General features: G+C 36.5%; 5 protein-coding genes, 1 long non-coding RNA gene, 1 other non-coding gene and 1 pseudogene across 8 annotated transcripts; 6 read left to right on the plus strand and 2 right to left on the minus strand.

The window, feature by feature from the left end:
• Window positions 1-568: 568 nt before the first annotated feature.
• LOC100183368 (phosphatidylcholine transfer protein) lies at window positions 569-6,643 on the plus strand. Its single transcript, XM_018813617.2, has 10 exons — window positions 569-1,115; window positions 1,504-1,612; window positions 3,004-3,055; window positions 3,176-3,308; window positions 3,593-3,727; window positions 4,004-4,121; window positions 4,822-4,904; window positions 5,135-5,306; window positions 5,467-5,534; window positions 5,604-6,643. The coding sequence occupies exons 1-10, from the start codon at window positions 1,101-1,103 to the stop codon at window positions 5,697-5,699; spliced, it is 981 nt and encodes a 326-aa protein (XP_018669162.1). The 5' UTR covers window positions 569-1,100; the 3' UTR covers window positions 5,700-6,643.
• Window positions 6,644-7,362: 719 nt separating this feature from the next.
• On the plus strand, window positions 7,363-10,977 carry LOC108949828 (serine/threonine-protein kinase phg2-like). Its single transcript, XM_026836302.1, has 10 exons — window positions 7,363-7,654; window positions 7,829-8,000; window positions 8,068-8,149; window positions 8,219-8,404; window positions 8,614-8,766; window positions 8,934-9,092; window positions 9,455-9,764; window positions 9,828-9,973; window positions 10,065-10,208; window positions 10,274-10,977. The coding sequence occupies exons 1-10, from the start codon at window positions 7,456-7,458 to the stop codon at window positions 10,649-10,651; spliced, it is 1,929 nt and encodes a 642-aa protein (XP_026692103.1). The 5' UTR covers window positions 7,363-7,455; the 3' UTR covers window positions 10,652-10,977.
• Window positions 9,302-11,038, minus strand: LOC113474594. The gene is made up of 2 exons (XR_003396287.1): window positions 10,961-11,038; window positions 9,302-10,022 (listed from the first exon to the last, which is right to left on the minus strand). It is a non-coding gene; the product is annotated as an uncharacterized LOC113474594 (long non-coding RNA).
• Window positions 11,039-11,661: 623 nt separating this feature from the next.
• LOC100185739 (phosphate carrier protein, mitochondrial) lies at window positions 11,662-13,806 on the plus strand. The gene is made up of 6 exons (XM_002129987.5): window positions 11,662-11,858; window positions 11,940-12,064; window positions 12,128-12,307; window positions 12,592-12,773; window positions 12,877-13,160; window positions 13,396-13,806. The coding sequence occupies exons 1-6, from the start codon at window positions 11,720-11,722 to the stop codon at window positions 13,551-13,553; spliced, it is 1,068 nt and encodes a 355-aa protein (XP_002130023.1). The 5' UTR covers window positions 11,662-11,719; the 3' UTR covers window positions 13,554-13,806.
• A 507-nt stretch (window positions 13,807-14,313) lies between these two features.
• trnay-gua lies at window positions 14,314-14,403 on the plus strand. Its single transcript is given in 2 exon segments — window positions 14,314-14,350; window positions 14,368-14,403. It is a non-coding gene; the product is annotated as a tRNA-Tyr (tRNA).
• Window positions 14,404-15,578: 1,175 nt separating this feature from the next.
• LOC113474588 lies at window positions 15,579-17,030 on the plus strand. Its single transcript, XM_026836328.1, has 3 exons — window positions 15,579-15,851; window positions 15,956-16,153; window positions 16,275-17,030. The coding sequence occupies exons 1-3, from the start codon at window positions 15,719-15,721 to the stop codon at window positions 16,796-16,798; spliced, it is 855 nt and encodes a 284-aa protein (XP_026692129.1). The 5' UTR covers window positions 15,579-15,718; the 3' UTR covers window positions 16,799-17,030.
• Window positions 16,970-23,481, minus strand: LOC100177869 (X-ray radiation resistance-associated protein 1). Its single transcript, XM_002129689.5, has 17 exons — window positions 23,241-23,481; window positions 22,870-22,964; window positions 22,680-22,769; window positions 22,277-22,421; window positions 21,835-21,932; window positions 21,485-21,630; window positions 20,927-21,116; window positions 20,600-20,732; window positions 20,119-20,263; window positions 19,661-19,779; window positions 19,317-19,438; window positions 18,824-18,980; window positions 18,594-18,679; window positions 18,331-18,445; window positions 17,773-17,986; window positions 17,489-17,599; window positions 16,970-17,317 (listed from the first exon to the last, which is right to left on the minus strand). The coding sequence occupies exons 1-17, from the start codon at window positions 23,332-23,334 to the stop codon at window positions 17,227-17,229; spliced, it is 2,151 nt and encodes a 716-aa protein (XP_002129725.1). The 5' UTR covers window positions 23,335-23,481; the 3' UTR covers window positions 16,970-17,226.
• A 653-nt stretch (window positions 23,482-24,134) lies between these two features.
• LOC100180219 lies at window positions 24,135-25,405 on the plus strand (annotated as a pseudogene). The gene has a single exon (XR_003396283.1). The product of XR_003396283.1 is annotated as a peroxiredoxin-2 pseudogene (transcript).
• The last annotated feature ends 2 nt before the right edge of the window (window positions 25,406-25,407 follow it).

Raw genomic sequence — 25,407 nt, forward strand, 5'->3', positions numbered from 1 at the left:
TATAGAAAATTTGAGGATTTTAAACCGAATACGTCAGTGTGGTTAAAAATGTGTGTGGTATTGGTTTGTTAAAGTGACATCGTAAAAATTGAGTCTTCAGTAAATAACAGTCGTTTGTTATGTGAAATTCACGTTTAACCTTGTGCTACCCTGTGACATAGGAGAAAAGCGCTTGTATAGTGCAAAGTGGTTAATCAGATTGTGCTTATCAATACCGTAAGTGCGGGTAGCTGTATTGTAGTCATTTCAAAGGGACTTCAATGTTCTGATAACGAGTTCTAAGCAGGGTCCTGTCATTTCCTTTTCGCGCGAATAGCTTTTAGATTTCGGACGCTTGTTTATCGTTTCCCGTCAATACAGAATTATAATTTCAGTATCCTGGACGCCGTATGCTTTTGTTGAAGGTATTATAATTATGCGCTGTTGCTCGTGTAAATAAGCAAACACCAGCATGCATGCTGCTCGAGACAGAGTTCAATGGTTCGCAACTGAATTTATGTAGTCAGTATGTAATGTGTGATCCAGTAACAGGTTGTATTGTTTTTTTGTAGCAAGGTTCAGACACCCCTGGTTGTTTGCTGTGGATTTTAGGCAGCTGGACTAATCCAGTGTAACCTACACTGTATTGCGTGTCGTTTGCACTGCCAGCATTTCACCCGCAAATGTTTCCTGTTTACCGCATGCAATTGCCTGTACTTGTAATTCCTTATTTTAGATCTGGGGTTTTTGAACAGGATTATCCTCACCTCTCTTATGTTGTTGGTGGCCGTTCCGTTAATCCTTCGCAAGCAGTTTGCAAATTTCAGTCTAAAGTCCATTATGATCTTACGCAGCGAAATTTCCCACCGATTTAACAGGATTTAAACGCTCTCCGTAGGGAGTAGAGTGCATAGGTTGAAGTTGGAATAGGAAAGTGCTGGCTCCACTCTTTTATCCGCAGTGCTTCTGGCCTCAGTAAACAACATCGAAGGTTACTCTGGGTCGCGGCTGCATAGGAATCGACGAAGAACAGCTGATTCGCCATTTCGCCCAACAAAGAAAGCGCGTACTAGCCTCTGTGACGTCATAAAGTATCGAGCAATCGACGGAGACGAACAACAATGATTAAGTTGCAGGTAGGAGCGCGCGAAGCGGTGCGATAATAATTAAACGATTTATTACATAAGATGTCTTCGGTGTTTTGTATAAAGATGCTACAGTTTGGAAAAGCGACATATTTTATGTTCGAGTCTGAATTGCTGTGTAGCTTTGATGTATTAGAGCGTAACTATTAGTAAGGAAATGCGGTAACAATCTTCGTGAAGACTGTGCAAACATTTACCAAGGATTAAAGTTACAGACAAATTAATTTGAAGAAAGACAATAAGCCACGAAAAAGGCGTCGGAAACAAAGTTACTGTATAAAAATAACCCAACGGTCGATTCAAATCAGATTATTGTAGCGATAAATAGACTTTAGAGACCATTTTAGTAAAAGGTTAAACTGTTTATGTTTGTTTTCAGGTTTTAAAGTTTATGGGAATTCTGACAATCATGAAATTAGGAGTATTCGCCGTTTCAGCTTTGTCTCTACTCATAGCGTTAACATGGGTGCTTGTGTATTGTCCCGTTGGTAAGTTTAAATTTCAATCTGTTGCACGCTGGGGTAAGATGGTACACGATTTCATTCCCTTTTATTCTCGCAGTTGATTGTAAACAAAGATATTTGCGGAATTAAATAACCGTATTCTCACGACTTCGCGTTGGTAACTGTTAAAAACTATTAGGAAATATGGGATATTATGTGCTAACGTATCCATCTTACCCCACAGTACTATACATTCTTTTTGAGTAAGATGTTAATTTTATGATTATTTAATTAAAATAGTAAATTCTTAAATAGAGTCATGATGATTGTACATCTTTCTAGACAGCACGATTTACGATATCACGTGTTTGTGTGTGTCGATACGTTTCAGATTACATGTATTGCATATATGTAATGTCAATACACCGTTAATGATTGTTATATCCGCATACCGGTCTCGCGGTGTGGATATTACAGTAAATTTGTCTGAATTTCGTCATGTCACTAATCGGCATACTTTGAGTTTGAATAGCAACTATTTAGCACGTGATAAACCAGCGGGTCCCAAACTTTTCTAAAACTGGTGGACCTGTTGCCGTTATTTTGAAACCAGTTAATTCTAATAATGCAAAAATGTGCCCTAAAATTTGTAACTGCAAATAAGCGTGAACACTGAACACAAATACGTGGTTAATACTGTGTGAAAATGAAAAACATATTTCGTACATACTTTTTAATTTAAAACATACACAATCAAGTATAGAGTTCTGTGGGTTAGGATGGACACCTTTAGCACATAGTATTCAAATATCCTGATTGTGTTTTAAACAATTAACAACGATCTATAGGAGTCGTGCGAACACGGTTTTATATATTTTTGTTCTGTGTTTACTATCAGATGGGACGATAAAATAGAATGCAAAGGTGTCCCATCTTCCCCAACTCCACCCTATTTTCAATATTTGTTATTAACGTCTATACATTTTCTATTCCAATGCTAAAGGTAAAGCGAACCACTGAAAACGTCATTAAATGCAATACCGGTGAAGTCATTACATTTCACGTGGCAGAATACGCATACGGTTAGGAGAAAATCGTTTTCAGTTGCGGTATAATTTTACAACAATGGCGCCGATGAATCGACAATTGTTTAATGACTGTTTTTAGAACGGCGACAAGTTTATTTATTACACTTTAAGTCATTAAATCTGTGGCGCCCAATTTGCACTGTGTTACCGCAGTCAAACGAGTCCGCTGGCAAGTTTAATGTTGCTTCTTATCTTGGTTTATTTAACCAGTACTGTACAAACAACTGACTAAAATAATATAAGAAACAGTGTTATGAAAATAGACTATCTTAATTAAAATTTTACAGCGTGCATAACAAAATGATACATACTATACAACGTAATTTAAATGCCCTTTCTTATCTCCAGGTATTATGAAAGCTAATACAGTAATTCATCGTGCAAACGTACACAGCGCAGGGTAAGATATAAAAATACAGTTTATAAATATAATTTTTATAATATTTTTACTATTTTACATTAAAAATACTGTTTATGACGCATAGTTAGTATTGTGACGTATTGGTTACGTAATTTTTAGTGACCGAATGAAACTTGAAGATTACTTTGATCACTACGAGGATGAATTAAACCAAGATTTAAAGAAGTTCAAGGCCGATGGGAAGCCGGTGGAGTACATGGAAAAGGGAAATAAGAAACATAATAATGCAGAGGTATAATTAAACTACTTTTGGGCCGAATTTCTGTCAAAAAGCGTTCTGGAAGCTCGATAAATATAATAATAAGTTACCTGAACGGTGTTTCGGTACTTGCTGGACACTAAAATTCAGATTGCACTGCTCTGCTCTTTTATAGCCAAGGACACATACGCCAGTAGCAGCCTTTAACTTTTAACCTACGGGCTTAAAAAAAGCAAACACGCCTACCACTATATAGTTTACACAGCGCTTAGGTATTTTTTATATTTTCAAAACTAATATCAATTTTCTGCCTATAGGTTGTGATTCCAAGAAAGTTATGGAATGATGACGTATTCGACAGCATGATACACCAGCTGGACCACAAAGAACTGGACGGTTATGAATTCTTAGCTGAGTCCATGAACGTAACCATATACCGAACTCCAAAAGGGGTAAGTGGAAAAAGTGGTAACGGTTTATTTTTACATTGCATTTTTTTTATTTTACATTGCATTATCTCGCCTTACAGTATCTCCATATACTTATAACCTCTTGGAGTTTTATAGCTCCTTTTTTACACGTTTTCAAAAAAAAATGCAAAAAAGCTATTATATAAATCACGTTTTTTTACAACAAACATATTAATCTATATTTGGTTATTCGGTAATATATATAGGCTAACCTGTAAGGGTATTACATGCACACGTCATACCCAATTTTCCATGCAGAATGCCGGCTTATACGATTACAAGCTTTATGCCACCCTGCCCGATGCATCGCCAGAAGAAATAGCTTCAGTATTTTTAGATAATAAATACAGAGTTGTGTGGGACGAGTACGTTACCGGTGAGACTCTTTGTAATTTGGTAATGCATTGAATTTATAAATTGAGCTTTTTAATTGCAACTTTATACTGTGGGGTAAGATGGATCCTTGTTGGCACATAATATCCCATATTTCCTAATCGTGTTTTCTAATAATTAAAAAAGCGCATTTTGTGGGGTCGCATGGGTATATAATTCTGTAAATAGTCTTTGTTTACTACCAATTGGGACGATAAAACAGAATGAAAACATGACCTATCTTACACGGACCTATTCCACGAATGTTTAAATGACCCATGGCCGTCTTTGTATTAAGGTGTAGCTAAACGACACATTATATATAGGTCACCTAAAATAAATATAGGTCAGGCAAGGGTTCAACGGTCGCTTGCAGAATTCGGTCATGCTTGTCTTTCCATTAAATATTAACAAGGGTATATGTGTAGCTAACCGGTTGGGGGTGTGTTAGATAAATGCAGTTAAACATAAGGGATTACACGTAAAAGAACACATTATACTTTACACATAAAGTTACATAGGTGGAAATTCGTAAGCAGGTACGACGTGTATGAAACAATACAACCGTGATAATTAAAAAATAAGTTGCACTTATTCAGCAACTGATCGATTGGCTTTCCCAATTCACTGTAGCTTTCTTAGGTTTTTGGTTAATGAGAAAAATGCATATCAACTAAAAGTCTAAAACATCTTTATCATTTCAGAGCTATATGTTGTGCAAAAGAACGAGAAAGGTCCCGACGTCATATACTTCAACGTTGATTTCCCTTGGCCACTGTCAAACAGATGACGTATCCTTTACTAAAAACTTTACATATACAGCCCATACTCATATATACGTTATCTTTACCCTATCAACTATGCTTCCTTTAGCCTATATACTTCTGTGTTATTTTTTATGCCAATTGATTAATATCTACTTATTTTGTTCTTCGCCTAAAATGTCTACGTTTTTCTCGACGTTTTTTTGATTTCTGCTAAAATTTGATGATATTTCCTTGACTATTCGACTCGTAGTATGTATACGGCCGTGAGACGCGCCGTATGACGAAAAACGGCGAAGAGTTCGTCGTTATTGTCATGCATAGTGTTTTGAAACACAATGTCCCAGAAGTGAGCGGTGCTATAAGGGTGGACGACTACCACCAGTCTCTAGCTTTGGGGAAATGGGGCGACCATGGGACAAGAGGTAAATGACATTGCTTTTATATGTTGATGGTGCATTCAAAGAATAATATATACCAGTATTCTCATGACTAATATTTTTAATGTGTAAACAGTATTTCATCTTACCCTTATAGTACTATATCATAGAGATATGTATTGGCTTATTCAATATATGTTTTCAGCATTCATCCAGTACTACGACAACCCTAAAGGATCCGTCCCGTCATGGCTAGTGAACTGGGCAGCCAAGGTAAGAAACCGTTCTATTGCATTTACAGCACGTTAATAATAAGAATTTACCCGATACGTTTCAACTTAGACCGGTGTGCCTGCGTTTATGAAAGACCTGCAGCGTGCGTGTAAAGGATTGCCCAAGTTTCTGGCCGAACAAAAGAGAAAGTCTCAAGTCGTCTGAAGCATAAAGCCCCATCAAGCCATCTGAAGCATCTGAGAGCGTTAAATATACAATCAGTGTTTCAAACCATGTATGTTCGTAACGTAATGAAAGCAAAACGGCAAATTAAGTTGATATGACGTAAATAACCGAAGTGTTGACTGTATATACTGTGATGTGAAACCTATTTACCCTGTTGTACTTACTGTACCGCACGGTACCGATGCCTGCATACTATTACACGTCTTCGGTAAGCATTCCACAATTTAAAGTACAGAACATGTTTCATACGCAGCGAATTTTACATATAGCGTCGACTGGCAAAGGTCTCTTAACCAGGTCTGCACGTAAAGTCGCGGTTAAAGCGAAATACCAATAGTGCCTTTGATGTTTGTGTTGAAACCCCTTAGCTTCAATGTAAATTGAGTCTTATCTCTTGTTTCGTGTTGTTTTGATTGCTTTTTGCGAACTAACCGTGCATATACCTCATCTTTACGCGTTTTTATTTGTAAATGTACGAGGTGGGGATCAATGTACGCTTTTGAATGCTGTCGATTTTTTTTTTATAAGTCTCTGTCTAAAAATGAAAATACGTACGTTCAATATATATAATAATTGTTGCCTGTTTTGTCAATTATCGTTTTTTTATCAGTAACATCATTTGCTAACTGTTACAGTAATAATTTGGGTTGAATTGATTGCAATTCTTACCGGAGAGTAATGTTTTGTTCTAATTCGTCGAACTTATATTTTTACTTCGATCATTTCAAATTAACGCCGTACAATGCATAAGATTGATTTTTTTGCTTTTTAAAGTACTGAACAAGTTAGTTCAGAGCATCAGATCGAAAATCATGCTGTTGAACTGATATTATAAGCAAATCAATGCAATTGCTGATCATTAATTTTTACCGTACATTTGTGCTATGCATAAACAGCAAAAATAAAGTCTTTTTCCAATTTTAGTCGTGTGTGTTTTTTTCGTTGTCATTTTCTGTGCCTTCGTTGTCATTTTCTGTGATTTTATATTGTGGGATTGTAAACCATAAGTTTGCCGTGACAAAACCTGGTTAAACAAGTCCTAAACCACTTTGCCTGTTGCGACATTGAATGGACAAATATTTAATTGTATTCAAATGTTTGCTCAGATAAGCGGAACGGGACGTAAGTGCCAAATGTGAAATTTATGGTTACGTGGGTCGCAGCAGCAGGAAGTGTGTATAGTAGGGTGGGGTAAGATAGAATAGGATTTCATTTACAGAATATTTACAGACCTATATAACCACAGCTACGTGGTTCTTAAATAGCGTTGTTAATTGTTTAAAATGCAACAAGGAAATATGGTGTTTTAGGTGCCAATGGTATACCTCATTCCCCCAGTACTATATATACATCAGTTTCTTTGGATATATATATGGTAACTAACTATATATGTTCCATTGAAAAGTGTGCTGTTTTTGTTCTCACTTGCCTGCTTAAACTAGATTAAATCGCAATGCCAGTGCGCTACGCCATTAACTATAATCCATGAATTGGTGAGAAGGAGCTATGCCCTATGATTTGATCGACCAAACGTACGAGATTAGGAAAAAGGTTACAACTTGTCAGTGTGCAGGCAACCGTACATATAAAAAGATGGGAATTATAGTTAGACCCGTTCGCGCGTTCTTTATAAACATTTTATTACTTATCTGCTACAGATCTCTGGAGTTTTCTCTGTTAAATAGGAAATTAATACAAAACTTATTGAAACAAGTTTAACGGATTCTGAAGAAATATGAGTAGTAACTACGGACCACCGTTTATACAAGGTGGTGGTGATAATGCTGCTTTGTTTGTTAGAGATGGAGATTACTTGGGTTGCGGAAGTTACGGGAAGGTGTGGCGAGCGTTTCACAAAAAGTACAGAACTGTAGCTGTTAAAGTTTGTGAGTTAATGGGTCCAATTGAGGCAGCGATTGGAGATTTCCGGAAAGGTTAGTATAGCCTGTTTGTCATTTTTTTCTACATATTTTGCGATTCTTTTTTAAAATGAGCCTAAACTAGCAAGTGTACGTATATAAATAAAATTACCAAGTCGCCCTTGTGACTTCTTTTCTATTTAAAGAAAATTAACTCTACGGCGTATGTAAATATTTATCAATTTACAGAAATTAACTTTATGTGGAGCACAAACGACTGTCCATACATCGTTAGCTGTCATGGATACTTTACCAACACAAATTTGGGGGGAATAGTTATGGAGTACATGGAACATGGCACGCTGTACGAGCTACTACACCACGACCCACCAATTCAGATACCAATTGAACTAAAAATTCGGTTTGTTAATTTAAATCAGCACTGACCAGCACTTTTATCTTTATTTACGTATGAATATGTAATACAGGTTTGCGCAAAACATCGCGATGGCTTTGGATTACTTGCATAACTATGGAAAAGACCAGCGGATCATACATGGCGATCTGAAAGTAAATAATTCTATTTTGATAAATGAACCGATAAGGGGCATACAGACTGATACAGTACCATTTTTTCAGACCGTAAATATTCTGCTGGATCGCTTTTTAGTAGCGAAACTATCTGATTTTGGTGGCTGCAGGTTGCAAACTGTCAGTGCCTTTGCAAGCAACAGAGATTTGCGGACAGGCGAAAGGAATGTATATACTCTGCCGTATACTGCACCAGAGGTTTTACAAAACCCAGGATCCGCGATTGTAGCATCGGTAAGCGATTGTTGGTATTAGGAAAATTTAAGTTTAACATATAGTAGTGTGGGGTATGAAGATGAGACACCTCTGAGTTTTAAATTAACAACAGTCTGTGGGAGTCGTGAGGATTCGGTTTTATAATTCTTCGAATGTTCCCTGTTTACTACCCAACAAAGAATGAAAAGGTGTCCCATCTTACCCCACTATATTTTACTTCTCTGTAGGGTGATATGTACAGTTTTGGTGTAGTTTTATGGGAAGTTTATACTTGTGAAAGGCCCTTCGCCAACTTTCTAAATCGTGATGATTTGGAACGAGCAATTCGTAGCAATAGCGTCAGGTTAGAGATACCACCTCCAAGCACCAACAACAAGCTGGTACGTTCACATTAAAACAAATTAAATAAGAGTTGAGTCAAACTGCATGTTCCATAATGTTAATTTAAAAACACTTATGTTGCGTTTGTAACATGGTAAACATTACTGTTCACGGCCATATAAGTTTACTTACAAGTATATCTGTAATTCTGATTTTTTTCATTAAGCAAACGCAAAACAGCGAAAACACAAGCCGCCTGGAGTCACGTATGATTTCTTTGATGCGTACCTGTCTCGGTTCGTCTTATAGTCGTATTCCGGCAAACGAAGTAGTAAGATACCTCTTCGATTACATGGACACTGGTGCGCTGATTGTGGATGAACAGGTAGGTCTATACACTCTACAAATTCGAGGAATAAATAAAAGTAGTTTATTTACCCTCGCTCGTGTCCGCTTATACGAGTTACCACGTATAAACCTTTGTGGGTAATTATTTAGAGGGGGGTGCTTTTTAAATAAAAGAGAGGGGGGTGCCTTTATGCATTGCCAACAATATGGAACAACCCAAAATCCCCACTGGGTTGGAGCAATTACTGCAAAGTGTCTTGCTCAAAGACACATACGCCCACACTGGTATAGTAGCAACGAGCCATGCATAACCTCTGGTTTAGAGGAAGACGGGCTAATCATTGGGCCGCACGTCGCCAGAGAAAGATTGGATTGATATTCATCAAGTCGACTTTACAGGTACTTGGGGTGCGCTATTACTTGGATCCTATTCGTGCGTCGACTGCTTACAATAGAAATAGAACTGATGTTGTAGCTGCGACGCGAAACCTTATGTCCACGAATAGACAACCATCCACTGAACGTAATGTTCGTGAGCGTTACAGAGATCCACCACGCTCGCCCAGAGAGGCTGTACAAAGGGATGCGTTTCCAGATTTTAGACAACAAGCGATTACGGATCGTCCCCGTAGTCTGCGCAATTTAACTGTCTCCGATTGGTACAGGTGTACAAAGTCATTTGTGAAAACAGTAATCTTGCCAACTAAAGGTTTGAACGTGAAATTCTACTATCAATGAACGTATGTGTGTTAACTATTAACAATATCTATAGGCAATGGTCATAAATCAAATCGGAACAAGCAACGACGGTACGTTGATTCGAGAAATACACCAAACGCAAGACGACAAAGCGACAGCAGTGAGTCTTCAAAGATGAGCGAAGCAAGAGCAGCACCAATAAACAGGAGTTTAAGCACGGTAAGGTCTTTTTAGTTCGTCCCATTTTGTTTGTCTTTACTTCTTTCGTCTGTTAAAATATTCTGCTGAGCTTTTAAGAGTAATATAATAGAAAATGGAAACATCACTGAAAAACAAGCTTTTCAATTCTAAGTCGACAAATGTAACTTGCTTGCTGTGTGGTGAAGATGGGGTAGGAAAACATTGGGCAGTGAGTTATGATGTGCACGGTACAACCAATAGAGGAACGGGAAAGGTATACACACCTAAAGTTTATAAATTTTAAAGCTTTAAAGGTTTTTAAAAAACACATTTTTATAGAGATTCAAAACTACAAGAAAGATTAACGGTAGAGATTGCTCGTTAAAATATGAGTTTTCGACCAAAGCAAAATATGTGGACGTTATCTTGTATTGCTTTCGCATTGATGATTTTGATACTATTCAAAATTTGTTCACAAAGTGGAATCCAGAAGTGGAGAAAACGTACGGCGGTGCCCGCATACCAACTGTTCTTGTTGGTCTACAGAGCGATCTGCGAAGTCACGCAGATTTATCGCCAATGCCAATTAACATTGGAAATGACAAAGCAAAAGTCATAGGTGCGGAGGTATACCTCGAGTGCTCTGCACGCACAGGCTACAATGTCAGATATCTATTTGACTACGCATTTGGATTGGCTCTTGGCAATGTGAAGTAGATGAATGTTATGGGGGAAGATGGGGCACCTTTTCATTCGATTTTTCTCGTTGTTTAAAACACGACCAGGGTATTTATATATTTTGTGCTAAAGGTGTCCCATCTTCCCCTAAAGGTGTCCCATTTCTTGTATTACTGCATTAACTAACAATAACACAGTTTTCTTTGTTAAACTTGTAAATTTTATATTACTGTTTTAACAAACAACAAAAAATCATTATACACACTGTTTCTTTTACCATCTGTATATACCGTAACAAAACATAAACTTTACCCAATTCCCCTTAATATAAGGTCCTGATATACATACCCCTTCATTAATGCTCAGCTCTCATGAAGATTTGTACAAGTCTGCAACCACACAACATTACGTACAGTTCATTGATCTGCGAAATTAAAGAATTATCCGTCACGAACTAAAACATAGTATACTAGCATAAAAATAAAGTGACATCCTTCAAAAATTCTCTTTCTAATTGTCATAAACCTTTATGCCTTTCTGATTTTCGCTCAAAACAAATAAGAACTTTTACAAGTATTATCCCAAAACAAAGCTGTGCAAGCAAGCATAGGCATAAGCCATTCTGCCACGTGTTGATACTTATGCAATTGCTTCTGTTACGTTACAATAAACTCGAATTCAAATTCAAACAAAATGCATTTCAAACACTTCCGCATAGCTCGACCAATCAGAAGTTAGATACCGCCAATGACGCGTTTGTATCGCGACGTTTTCTCACAACCTTGCGCAATCGCGTAACATCATTCGAGTGTGACGATCCACGCGATTGTGACGACACAATGCTAGAACGCCCGGCAATTCTTTATAAATTGAAGGTCGAACGTTTTATTGTCGGTGTTGGTGTAAATCCAGTGTCATTAGCTCTTTATAATGTTTCGCCTATATATTGAGACAGTCAAGACTGGCAAACAGACTGAATGTTTAAATTTAATGGATAGTTCAACAGGAAGGACGTTTGGTTACATGTTAATTATAACGTAATGTTTTTATTTAGACCGTTAGAACTGTGGTCTCTTTTTGTTAAGTTATATAAATTTTAAAGAAAATATGGTTAAAACTTTACTTGAAGCTTTTGAAAACAAGCCTAACCCCTTCAACGCACCAAAGTTTGAAGTCGGTTGCACACCATGCGAACCAATGAAAGAAACTCAAATTTCTAGACGAATTGGAGCTGCCTCAGCTTCTGGTAAGAATTTCAAAACTAATTTTCTAGCTGTTCACTGTACTTCGGTGTAAAATGCAGTCCTGATTTTTTTATTATTTACAGATGAGTACAGCTGTGAGTTTGGGTCAACGAAGTATTACACCATATGCGGGTTTGGGGGTATTTTAAGTTGTGGCCTTACCCATACTGCACTCGTACCCCTTGATCTGGTAAAATGCAGAATTCAGGTAAAAATATCGCAAAAGCCTATTTGTTCTTAATTCAGAAACTAACCAATATTCTCTATTCAGGTTGACCCACAGAAATACAAGAACATTTTCCATGGGTTCAAAGTTACTTTGGCAGAAGATGGTGTACGTGGTTTAGCAAAGGGCTGGGCACCGACCTTTATTGGATATTCCATGCAAGGTCTCTGCAAGTTCGGTCTCTATGAAGTTTTCAAGAACATCTACAGTGGAGTTTTGGGTGAAGTAAGTAAAAGTCTTATTCTAGCTAGTTTGAATTATACCACCCAAATTGGGAAAAATGAATTTGTGGATTAAATAATTTAAAAAAAAAAATTCTGTGGATTTAAGTCAGCCGATATCTTGTCTTTTTCCTATGAAGTTTTAGAAATTCTCAACATAGGGCATTTTTTTACCATAATATTGGCAGGCCATTTTTCCAATCTGGTACAACCAAAATAAAATTGATTCAGTTTAATAACTTGATGCAAGTTTGGGTAGTTTAAACATTTTAATGATATCCTTTACAGGAAAAATCTTACTTATGGAGAACTTCATTGTACTTGGCTGCCAGTGCATCAGCAGAATTCTTTGCTGACATTGCACTTGCACCTATGGAAGCTTGCAAAGTAAGAATCCAGACTCAACCAGGATTTGCGAACACTTTGAGAGAGGCTTTCCCTAAAATGAAGGCGGCAGAGGGCATGTCCGCGTAAGTAAAGAATAAATGTATTTAGGAACCAATTGGGCAATTTGACCCCTAACCTCTGTATCTGCATTGTTAATTTTTTGTGTAACTATATATACTTGTTTAGGTTCTACAAGGGCTTGGTGCCATTGTGGTTGCGACAGATCCCTTACACCATGATGAAATTTGCTTGCTTTGAACGTACAGTTGAAGCACTCTACAAGTTTGTTGTTCCTAAGCCCAGAGCCGATTGCAACAAAACTGAACAGCTTGTTGTTACTTTCGTTGCTGGCTACATTGCTGGTGTTTTCTGCGCCATTGTTTCCCACCCCGCAGATTCCGTTGTGTCTTTGTTGAACAAGGACAGTGGAAGCACTCCATTGCAGGCACTCAAGAAGCTAGGACCAAAAGGTTTGTATTTGCTTACATTTTTTTGTAACTTTTAGAAGGCCAGGTACACTAAAGTTCCAGTGTTGCAGTAACATATGAAATATTTATTAAAATGCAGCCAAAAAAATTGTTTTTAAAAATGCAGCCAGAAAATTGTTAAGAATGCAGTCATTTAAGAAAAAAATTTGATTTCTTTATGTCCGTGTGTTTCTGTTTATCATTTAAACATAGCTTGATTCTTTGCTTATCTGCACAGGTGTATGGAAGGGTCTTTTTGCCCGTATCATAATGATCGGTACATTGACTGCCCTGCAATGGTTCATCTACGACTCAGTGAAGGTTTACTTCAAGCTCCCACGGCCCCCTCCCCCAGAGATGCCCGCCAGTTTGAAGGCAAAGCTCAACGCTCAATAAATAAGATTACTTTTGATGTTGGTTTCAATATTCCATTGTGTGCGTCAAGTTTTGGATCTCTCATATTTATTCTTTTGTTGTAATAATAAGTTCACTTTAAGCGCCGTTTTAACAGTGTAGGTAATTGCCAAGTTTAGAAGGATACCAATGCCTCCACTTTTTTGTGGAAGTTTCAATCAAACGATAACATATACCTGTCTTTCTCTTTCGTGTTCCAAAAATAAAAACTAAAAGATTTGGTGTCTTTAAATTGTTATTCTGGTAATGTGTTTTGGGGTTGTCATTCAGAAATATGTGCAACGATACGAATATAGTTTGTTTGCACCGTACGTATATTTAAATTAAAACTAAAATATATGTCTTCGTTTAAATTAAATGAATGTAAATTGTTTTTCTAACAATGTGTTTTGGTTAGGTGCAAGGGTATAAATGTAGTTTGTTTGTAAAGTAGTATATTTAGGTATATTTGATTATATAAATGATGTTCGGTTATTAAAGTTTGCACTATAATTGTAATTCTTCACTGATCTGATAGTTGTCAGGTATATTTAGGCAAGTTTGTTGCTGATTACCTAAAATGATTAATCCTATGATGTACCGTTTTCAAGGCTGCAAAATAGGACAGTATTTACATTCTTTCGCTTTCGTAATGTTCCTACAAGCCCAATAAACGTAAAATCCGTCAACATATATGCAGTTATATACTTTGGGTAAAACGCGTCTACAAATGGAATCTAGTTTTAGCGAGCGAGAATCGTCTCCTTCGATAGCTCAGTTGGTAGAGCGGTGGACTGTAGCGGTTAAACTGTCAGACATCCATAGGTCACTGGTTCGAATCCGGTTCGAAGGACTTTTGCTATTTTACATTATGTTTTTAAATACGATTAAGTCATTATTTAACGTGTTTCATCCTTTAGGTTTTCTTTTGATAATTATAATCAGAATGATACCAAATGCGTATTTGTATGCAAACTTGTAATTGTCTTTCTTTTTGTCTTGTTTTATCAAATACACTTTACATATAACTTGTTTTCCACATTGTTTTATTTTAAATGTATTGTTTGATGTTACAATACGAAACCAATTTCAGACAAAGCCATGCACCAATGACGTCAAAGTTTACGCAAAATTGTTGCGCAATTGTGATGACGTAGTTTATTGTATGACGAATGGCGTCTTGATTACGTATATATGACGTCAAGTAATGTGCAACATTTCATTGCAATTGCTGACTTGCTGTGTTTAGTTTTACGGCACGATGACATCACCAAAACAGTGACGTCATATAGGTACTTTCAAAACTTAAAATTCAAATGTTTAAGTTTGTTTTAAAAGTTGCTGGTTTAGTTTTACTTTTTTAACTACAGACAACGTATCCTCATCGAAATATCGAATTGCGTATTAGCAAATGTTCGCATAGGGTAAAACATACGTGTCTGCCGGTTTCTGAGTGAATAGGAACCGACATAATATTTCTTCATTGTTATAGTGTTGTAACATTCGATTGACTCCGCAACAAAGTGTCGGTACCGACTTAAATGTAAGGTCATTTGATCCTGTGCCTTTTGTTGCCTCTTGTACACCAGACTACGTCTCCTAACCGCAAACAAGCCACAAAATATTGGAGAATCGAATCCACTAGTCTTCTTTCGACACATCGGCAGAAGAAACTGCCGCCGTAGTCGGACGTAACGCACAAAGGCTTTGGAGGCCTGTTGTTTTGTCATTCAATGATTAACGCGAGCACATGAAAGGGCCCGTAGCCTATTCAGTTTACTAAGCGGCGCAGATTATTTATGAGCAAGCTAAGGCGTTCCGAAAGACCTCGCGCGCCTCATTCCACAAACAGCGGGAGAGGGAAATTGTCATTATGTATGGAATGTTGTAGAATATTATCCAGGGTTCACTTATTTGACAGGTTATGCCAGGGAATATAAATTACGTACGAGAGAAAGGTTGTAAAGGGCAATTCATTCACGATAGATTTCCAGGCGTCATTTTAGCGATTAAAGTGCGGATAATACGCTCTTAGTCGCGATGTACGTTTGTCGACGTATGGATTTTCAGTCTACTTAGATTTGGAGTGTCTAGTACATTTGATGCCGTATTGAATTTTGAAACGATCTGTAATTTAGCAGGCTTACGGAATTGGCGAAATTGCTAGCATGAGAACACTGTTGCGTTTACTGTTGCTTGCAAGTGTATACACATTAGGATTCTGCATCGCCGAAGTAACAGTTAGCAGTAATGAACATGAAGTATTAGACAACAGCTACTGCCGGAAACCAAAAATCGAAAGTAAGCAAATTGCATGTGAATATTATAAGCACTGAGTAAATACAAGTGCGATAAAGCAAAACTGATAAGAGATATGGGTATATAAGCTTTTATAATATATACAGGCGACCTTAGGACCAGGTTCGAGGAATCCGACGTCGTATTATCAGGAACGTTGCTAGGACTTCTCCCCTCTAAACATGGGCGACGTTCACAGAGCAATGAAACTGAAACCAGCGCAATTTCTGGCCATTTAAAAGTATGGGAAGTGCTAAAGGGGTCGTTGGAGCATATACCGAACGTCACAGAAACCAGAGTTGTCAGTAAGTAAAAACGTTGATGTTATATCGTAACTTTTTGTTTGTAAATTCGTCTTTGCGCTATATGCGAAAAAAATAATTTCCCACAAAGTCGTATAACTGGTAACAAAATTTAAAAATACAGGGGCAAAACAGCGCAAGAGAAAACGAGATCTGGAAACCGTGCACCGGCACGGTGGTGAACACAACGTTGGGAGTGTACTGCTGGGTCGGAGTAAATGGGATAATTTCGTAATGCAGCAGGCTACTGATGACGGTCGGGCATCGAATCGTCCCATGGTTACCGTGTATGGATTGCAGAACTCACATATGTGTAGCAGTTTTGTCAAAGAAGGCGACACGAGGCTCTTTTTCTTGAGGAAGATGAAAAACTTCCGAAGAAGCAAAAGATCGAAGAGGAAGAGCAAAAAACGGTGCGGAGGAAAAAAGAAGCGGGATTCGGGGAAGAGAAAAGGGAAATGTAAGCGCAGAGATCTTCTTGCGAAGTACAAGCGAAGCAGTAGTGCCAGTAATAAGGCCAGACGAAACGGGAAACCGAAAAGACGACGACGCGCAAGCAGCAAGCCCAAGTATTTGCTCCTGGTACACGAACAACCAGCCCGAATTTCAATGAGAAACCTCAACACACTGAAAACTATTACTGCGTAGGCGGGGAATGACATTGTCTAGCAAAAATACTATTGATTCCAACACGTAAACCGTATATTCGTTAGTGTGTCGCCAGCCTCTAATGCTTTCACAGCATTTTCAATCAGCATATATTTTGAGCTATATGATACAGATTATACAGCATATTGTATACGTACTATCCGTTTACTCTGTCGCGCGTTTTCTTTTTGTATTAAGCATCACGTTGTACATAATATAAAGACAAAACTCACAGCACTGTAAGTGCATACGTATACCGACGTTAGAAACTCACATCTATTCAAACTGGTGGACAGAAGACAAACATAGTAAAAATAAATTGAATATTCTTAACGACCCGCTATGTACACAAAACTCACAGTCAGCTGAAACAACAGCAGTTAAAAAAGTATCGCGTTTACATAGAAGAAAAACGGGGGACAGTAAAATTACTCTTGCAAACTCTGTACAGCGTCTTTGGCTTCTCGAAACGCACGCTGGGCTTGACGCGATGCTCGCAAAGATTCTTCACGAACAACTCTGTATGAAATATTGAAATTGCATTTTGTGAACATAACACTACTGTGTATATGGTCCTACAGCGAGGCATACCAGGGAAACTAGAATGGTAAACCAATTTATACAGTGTTTTTAGGTTTGGATTCTAAACTCAAAACCCTAAATCAAAAAAACTCCAAAATTTCGACTGACCTATACTTCTCTTCCACATCTCTTAAAAGGTCATCAGCTTCATCCTGAGATATTACATCGGATGACATATTGAGAGCATCTGTAAGGGGAATTTCAGTGGCTGCAACATCCCTGAGATTTGGAAGATATTATGTTACATTATAGATGTGTATGTAACAGGATATAAGCATAGCAGAAATGAATTGTGATCAGTGTATGCTTAGGTATATAGAATATAAATATTGAAAGGGACTTGTTTGAAAATACAGACGGTCGTTTAGTATAAATCGCACAATCTTATTCACCTGTTGCGTATATTAGAAAGAGCAACTGCAAGCTGTTCCTTTTTCGTAGGAAGTTTTATTTTCCCCCTCTCACGTGCCACAGCCATTGCTTTACTATGACGTGTTGACTTGGCTTTATAACATGGTAGGACACGGTCTAAAGTAACGTCACTTGTTCGAAACACAGTCTGGTGTGATAGCAGGTGGTGGAGTGCTCGCACATTGCCTTGAATACCTGAGAGATAAAAAGGTTTAAATATAAATTTTTAGTTCTGTAAAAATTTGTATAGAACCTGAGTTTAAAAATCTTGGATAATTTTTCAGCTTGATGGCAAAGTTACATAATAATGTGCTAGCCCATAAGTGGGCATGGGGTGTATGAGACAGAACATCCATGTTATAACAATTGTCATTGCCCTGTCATGCAAGCACAAATAATTTATATTGATTTATTTATATTTATTTTATGCTTGCATATTTTAGATATGTCCAATAATAATGAAGGAATATTTAAAGGTTGACTAAAAACACTAGACGATTTAATTTAAAAGTAAATTAAAATGGAGTACAGTTGTTTACCTATCGGTTCATGTAAGCTGGAATCTGGTCTTGCATCCATTAATATTTCGTAATTATTTAAATCAATTACAGTTTCTTCTTTCTTTTCGTTTACTTTTGTGCTTTTCTTCAGAACCTAAATGTAGTATGAACAAATTATCCAACTATATATAATACACAGAGGTGTATAATTCAAGCCTCCTATTCAACAGGTCAGAGTTAGTATACTCGGCCTAAATCCAACAGCTTATAAATAATAATCAACATACAACATACTGGCTTACCTGTGGTTTGGGTATTTGTTGTGTTTGTTCTTGAGGAATTTCATCAACTTGGGTTAAGAATACGCTCTCCTCTTGTGCGGAAGTGTCTGGGTAAAAAAAATTGTTTATGGTAAAAAAAAAACATGTCAAAAAATCTGCTTAACTATGCAACTTAAATTTTTAGCAAACTTAAATAAATTTGTAATCACTGTTTTGCTGAAAGTAATCCAAAGACATTACAACTTCAGTACCTTGTTGTTGGGGTATACTCGGCAGTTTAACAAATTCTTTGGTGAGTGGTTTAGGTTGGCTTGGTGGGCGGGGTATTAGGTTTGGTTTGGGAGCAGTAAGTGAGTTTAGAAGAACATCTACTGGTTGTTTGGGAATCTTGGGCACGAAGGAAGAGACCTGAAAACAAATATTTTCATGGTAATTATCCAGGTTTAAATAGATATAGTCATGACATAATAGGTGCCAAAGTTTTATAAATACAAGGAGGTAATGATAGCTAGACATATAAAACTCAGAAAAATGTAAAACAAAGTTTGCCTAATAGACTGTTTAGCAATAAATGCACCAAAATTAGGCAATATTCATGTTTTCAAAAAGTTAAGAATTTACAGTAATATTTTACAAATTCCCAAACTAAGAATAAGAAAATTAAGGATTAAAACAGTGAAACATGCTTTATTGTTGTATATAATTCAGTTCACAAATATTTGTAAATTTTTTTAATACACTTACTTTTCTTTCCTTGTCAGTTGGCATTAGAATGTGCGGTTTGCTTGGAGTTAACTTCTTCTCAGATCTATGAATGCTGATTCCTAGTCGCTTGTGTAGGTAATGGGATATTAAGGGAGGTTCTCCTGATTGAACAATAGCAGTTGTTAGTTCTGTATTTTTCCCCTTGTGTTTTATGGGCCAAAGAATTTTGGCCTATTACACTAACAACCAGGGTGCTACAACTAATTGGTGTAATCACTTGGTTGGAGCAATGTCCATTAAGTGTTTGCTCTTAGAGTAAGAATATGTTTACGCCTATCCAGTGTCACTAGACACATTATCCAATACAAAGGAAAGGTTTTTACCGCTTGTAGTTTTTACAATTGGATTCCCGTTCAAAATAAGATGCTTCAATCTTGGCCATGATGCAACAGCTAGAACACATTCTTCTTCTGCTAGATTGTTATTTGCAATACTCAGCAACCTACAAAAACATATTAGGTTTATAAGAAAAAAAAACAACCCTTATTTATTCTCTTGTATAAATATAACGCAGTGGTTTACAATTATGCTGTCCTGATCCAACCCATATATATATATATAGCTGTATAGTGTCTTCATACACTTTATAACTCCTGTTGGAGAAAGTATGATACTAAATTCTAATTACGGCTGCGTTATTTATTCAAAATAATATTTCTTTATCTGTTTTATTCATAAGCACGTTTTAACTTTAACGGTTAATACCCATCTTTTTTCTCTTGTAAACTTTTCTGTTCTTTGTTATCGTGAGCAAAAACAAATTTTATTTAAACCAGCCAACCTTAAATGTTGAAACGGTGGGTTAGGTGTTGAAGGAAGGACAGAAACATCAGGTGTGTTGAGTGAAACATGAGACTCAGGTTGTTCATTTTGTTCCTGTAGGAATGTAGTGGAAGTTGCCATGTTTCGCTTGTCTTGTGGCAGGTCTGGTAGAAAAAAAGCAAATTACGTTTAATTTATGTATAGGATTATCCCTTTAATTGAAAAATTTAAAATAGAATTTATTTAGGCCGTTTTATGTTAAACATAGTACAGGTAAAGCGCTTATTAACTACTGCTTTTTATGGATTACATCTGATGGTTCGTAATACTCCATAGTTACCATTTTGTGTAAACTGTGTAACAAACTTTTTTAAATGCATCACAATGAAAACATTTTAAAAAGCTATGATGCAAATTATGGCATTTTTTGCGTACATGCTAACACATAAAACTGACAGGCACACTAATGGCAACAATATACTGGCCTATAGATTGCTTACCTGTGGTTGGGGGTTTACTTGCACTTGCAGTTCTACGTGAACTCCGACTTTTTCTTCCACTTGATTTCGAAGCTGTAGATTTAGCTTGACCAATGGATGAATGGACTTCGGACAAAACACGATCACCTACAACCTGTTAATGATAATTTATTGAATGACTTTGTTTTGTTATTTTTGTTGCGGTAACGAAGGGTAGAGTAGACTACAAGTTTGTAAACAAATGGAAATAACGGACAACGATAAAATTGCAGTTTTATAAACGCGCTAATATGGATAAAAAAAGTACAAAGCTTGTTCTGTAAAACCTGTTAATGTACACTACATTACCCTTAAATGTGGTATAACTTGTATGTTATTCTTGTCCAAATTAAGCTCTTTGAGTTGCGTTAACGCAGCAAGGGAGGCAAATGTAGAAAGATCCGATAAATGGTTGTCATCGAGAAGTAAAACTTCAAGGTTTTGAAATCTTCCAACTACATCTTCATCAGTGGAGTTTGTAGAATCATTTGAACTGTTCCTGTAAAGATGTTGGGAAAAAGAATTTTATAAATACTTTTCGACAATGTAGGCTTGGCAGGTATAGATATATAATATAAATATTCTTTATCACAGTTATATAGTTGTTTAGTAAAAATAAATTTATATAAACTGATCATCAGATGGTATATGTAGATGTTGTAACTTTAAATAATCCAACAAATGATCACTTTTCTGGCTGGAAACACTTTATATGAAGATTTGTACACTTGTGTTAAGTTATGGATTTACGGTAAAAATATGCATTAGTATAGTTACATTCTTTTTAAGTGTAAACATTTAAATGACAGTCATGCTAGTGCAAATTTAGTAATTCTAGGATATTGGCATAGTGTTGTTATTACTCACTCTCTTGCAATAATAAATGGTCTTGCCATATCAGGGTGAATGGAATGCAGGCCATTTCCTGTTAAAGTAAGAACCTTCAATCTTGGTAGAACTCCAAGATTCAACACATCTTGTGCACTCAGGTTGTTGTATGATAGATCAAGTACCTAAAATAAGTAGATAAATTAGTGGGTCTTATTACAATAGTTATTACAATAGTTATTTGGTGACCGTTATTTGATTGTCAAACTAGCAAGGTATGTCCACTTATAACAAGCATTGTAAAATGGCTGTTTCGCATTTTAACCATAACAAACTTCAGTGCTAAACTATTATAGTAGCGTATATATTAGTAGGCTGTTTATGTATACCTGCAGATTAGGAAAGTCTCCTGGTTTAACTTTCAAATTACGAAGTCCATTAACAGGTAGTTCAAGTTCTCTTAAGTTAGGAAAATTGGTGAATGGACCTGGATGCAATAGAATGATATATATTATATGTGGCATACCATATGAGTTAATGCTGCATCTCAATTTAATCATAGCTAAATATTTACAGAATGACTTTATTTTGTTTTTCCAATCGCAATATCGAAAGTCGAAAGAGTATACAGAAGCAAAAAGACAGACTTCATTGATAAGATCAAAATGGCAGTTGTTATAACACAGTTATGGGTAAAACAGAAGTACAACACCTATTTCGAAAAGGCTTGACAGTTATACCTTAAATATAACTCTTACTTATCCCATATTATTGTACTAATTCATTTTTACCCATCATTTATTTAGTTAAATGCTGCTATGGTGAACTTACAGAAGGGCAAAAGGTTTTCTGCAGCATTTAGATAAGCCACATTAACAAACTCTTTAAAGTCTTCTTCAATAACATTGTCCAACTCACGGTCTGATACGTTAATACTGCATAAGTCCAGTGGAGATTCAACATGGTGTCTCCATAGCTATATGAAAAAATAATATTGATGTATGCAAAAACAACGCTTGTTCAAAAGACTTTTTTGGGGGCTGACGTTAGTGGTAAAAGACCTAGCTGTTTCACTTACAAAACTTTATTTTTTATTCGTCTGTAAACAAGGAGAAGATTAAACTTAAAACAATGAAAAGAGGAAAATTAAACAGTCATTGAAACTTGTTGAGGAAATATGAGAAAGAGCATCAGTTAAAAAGCACTTGCCATAAAATCAACTATTAACTATTACCAAATATTTTCCATCAAGTGTTCCACTCTGACTTGGCCCTTGTTTTACACCATCAAGTGTGGCTGTTGCTGAAGGAGTGGCATTGACCACCTATAAAAATACAATATGTTAGAGAAATTCTATAAAAGCAAATAACCTCGAAAAAATGCATATTGAGAAAATTGTAATTGTGTCCCGATTACTGTGTTACCTGTTTCTGAATCTGAACTTGCTTCTCAGGTTTAAAAGAAGCTTTGAATTTGTTATGCTGAGCTTCTGCATATGCAACTATCCAGGAACTTGAACCTAAAATTTTAATATGACTTAAAGTTGTGGCCATTTTAAAGTTAATTTCTGACACAAACACTTAATTGGTACAAAAAAATTAAACAGCGTGTATTAGTGATACTTAAGGAACATTTAGAGACATATTCACTGGCCAGCTTGCCCAGCTGTAAGAATATCATCGTAGCTTTAAGTAGACTGTGACAAAACTCAACAGTTTAAATGTTTTTTTTTAGATAAAAAAAATGTTTTTTTAGATAAGGTAATTTTAAACTATACTATAAAATGTTTTAAAACCTTCATTTGCTTTTCTAACGATTCCTCTTGCTGGAAAACAGTTTGTAGCGAAGTTGTTGTCACTTTCAAGCTTCCAAACGGCTGAAGTTGCCATGTTTTCACCTGTGTTTGTCCCCCAGCACAATTTTCTTTGTGTGCTCTTTGTTTTTTAAAAAGTAAACTACTCTAAAATCGATTTATATGATGAAAATACCAAAATCTGACACCACAGATTTAGCGTGGGTCGTTGTTAGGATTCAGTTGTTATGAATATTCTCTGCCGCCCTCTAACGGGGTTTGTTTGGCGCCCCTTTTCAAACGGGGTGCGGTTCTTTTGACATTATAATGATATTGTAGCGAAAGTTCACTTGTTTAATATTCCATGGTTTGCTGTTTGTTTCCCTAATAAAAGGTCCTGGTACTTCGGTGTAGGTAAGTGCGGCTTAAACTTGTGTGTTTACTGTGTTGTACAATGCATAGTTCGAAATCGCATAATGTATACAGATATCATTGCAGTGACCTTAAAGTACACATTAGGCTGATTTATATCGTTTTGTATTGCTTTGTGTATTCTGAGTTTCGAATGCTTTTGCAAAAGCACTGCGCATTTGGGTAAAGTTTCTATGAGTACACGTTGTGCGTACGTGCGACACGTATAACTTCTCCAGCTGCAACTTTTCCTGTTTATTGCATACGAGAAAGAACGGCGTGCAGTGGATTTCATTTTAGTAGCCGTGGAGGTTTGTGTTAAATTGTTTGAAGGCAGAAGCAACTGCAGTATTGGGACTATGCAATTCAAATATATGCAAATAGTAAGAGCATGAATGGTTACTTAATAAATTTCATTATAGATGAAATGGAAATTTACAAGTAACTATTGTTTTAAATAACATATGAAAACTAATAAATGAGTATAATAGCTGGCATTTTTTGTTATTTGCTTATAGGCTTCTTAGTTTTTGTGTATAATTAGGCTTTTCGTTTGATCTGCATTGATTTGCGCAAACATGGGAGTCTCATTTCAACTTTTCACTCTTGCATGCTTGTTCCTTGCTCACAGTGGAATATGCCAAGAACGTGCTGTTTTCTGGCCACCATATGAAAGTCACTTGCTGCAATCTACCAAAGCTCAAATCTCGAAACCAGCGCCAGACTGGGAGGGTACAGCCATTGTTGATGGTGAAATTAAAACAATAAAGCTGGGAGATTACAAAGGAAAATACCTTATTTTCTTTTTTTACCCTCTTGATTTCACTTTTGTATGTCCAACTGAGATCATTGCCTTCTCAGACAGGGTTGCTGAGTTTAAGAAAATTAATGCTGAAGTTGTGGCAGCTTCTGTTGATTCTCACTTCACCCATCTCGCATGGTTAAACACCCATCGCTCTGAGGGAGGTCTTGGAAAACTCAACATTCCTCTTCTGTCCGATCTCACTCATAAGATATCAAGGGATTATGGAGTCCTTCTGGAGGACCTCGGACACACTCTTCGTGGGCTCTTCATCATTGATCCCAAAGGTATCTTGAGACAGATCACTATGAATGATCTTCCAGTTGGAAGATCTGTAGACGAGACTTTGAGATTGGTCCAAGCATTCCAACATACTGATGAGCATGGTGAGGTCTGTCCTGCTGGTTGGGAGCCAGGTAAAGACACCATTATTCCAGACCCCAAGGATAAACTGAAGTACTTCCACAAAACATCAAAAGCCAAGGGTGAATTGTAAACTGTTGAAATGTCATCTGTGTCTTGTTTTGTTGGTTGTTGTTGTTTGTAGGGTGTGTGTTTGTTTAAGATGAAGCAGCTGTAGGGTTATCAGTGCAATTTCAAGAAAGAAATAGTTTAATCACTTTAATGTGTCTGTTTTCAAGAAAGCAATAGTTTAATCCCTTTAAGTGTCTGTTAAAAGCTGTGCGTATTTATCTTAAACTTTTGTAAAATTTAGCAGCCTTTAAATTGAAAAAAAAACTGTTATGTTTGTTGCTATTATCTAATTGTGCCAAAGTTAAGTTTCTGTACCAAAATTATATTGTAATTCATTTTCTAAAACAATTGTGTCATGTTCTGCAATTTAATTGTGTCGGACTGTCGGTTACCTGTATGTGTAATAAAGCAATGTTTTTGCGATTTTGTTGGTCATGTATTGTATGTGTGGACTAAAATGTGTTTATGTTTCGTTTCAACAGA

This window comes from Ciona intestinalis, chromosome 10 (genome assembly GCF_000224145.3).
Source record: "Ciona intestinalis chromosome 10, KH, whole genome shotgun sequence".
Taxonomy (NCBI): Eukaryota; Metazoa; Chordata; class Ascidiacea; order Phlebobranchia; family Cionidae; genus Ciona; species Ciona intestinalis.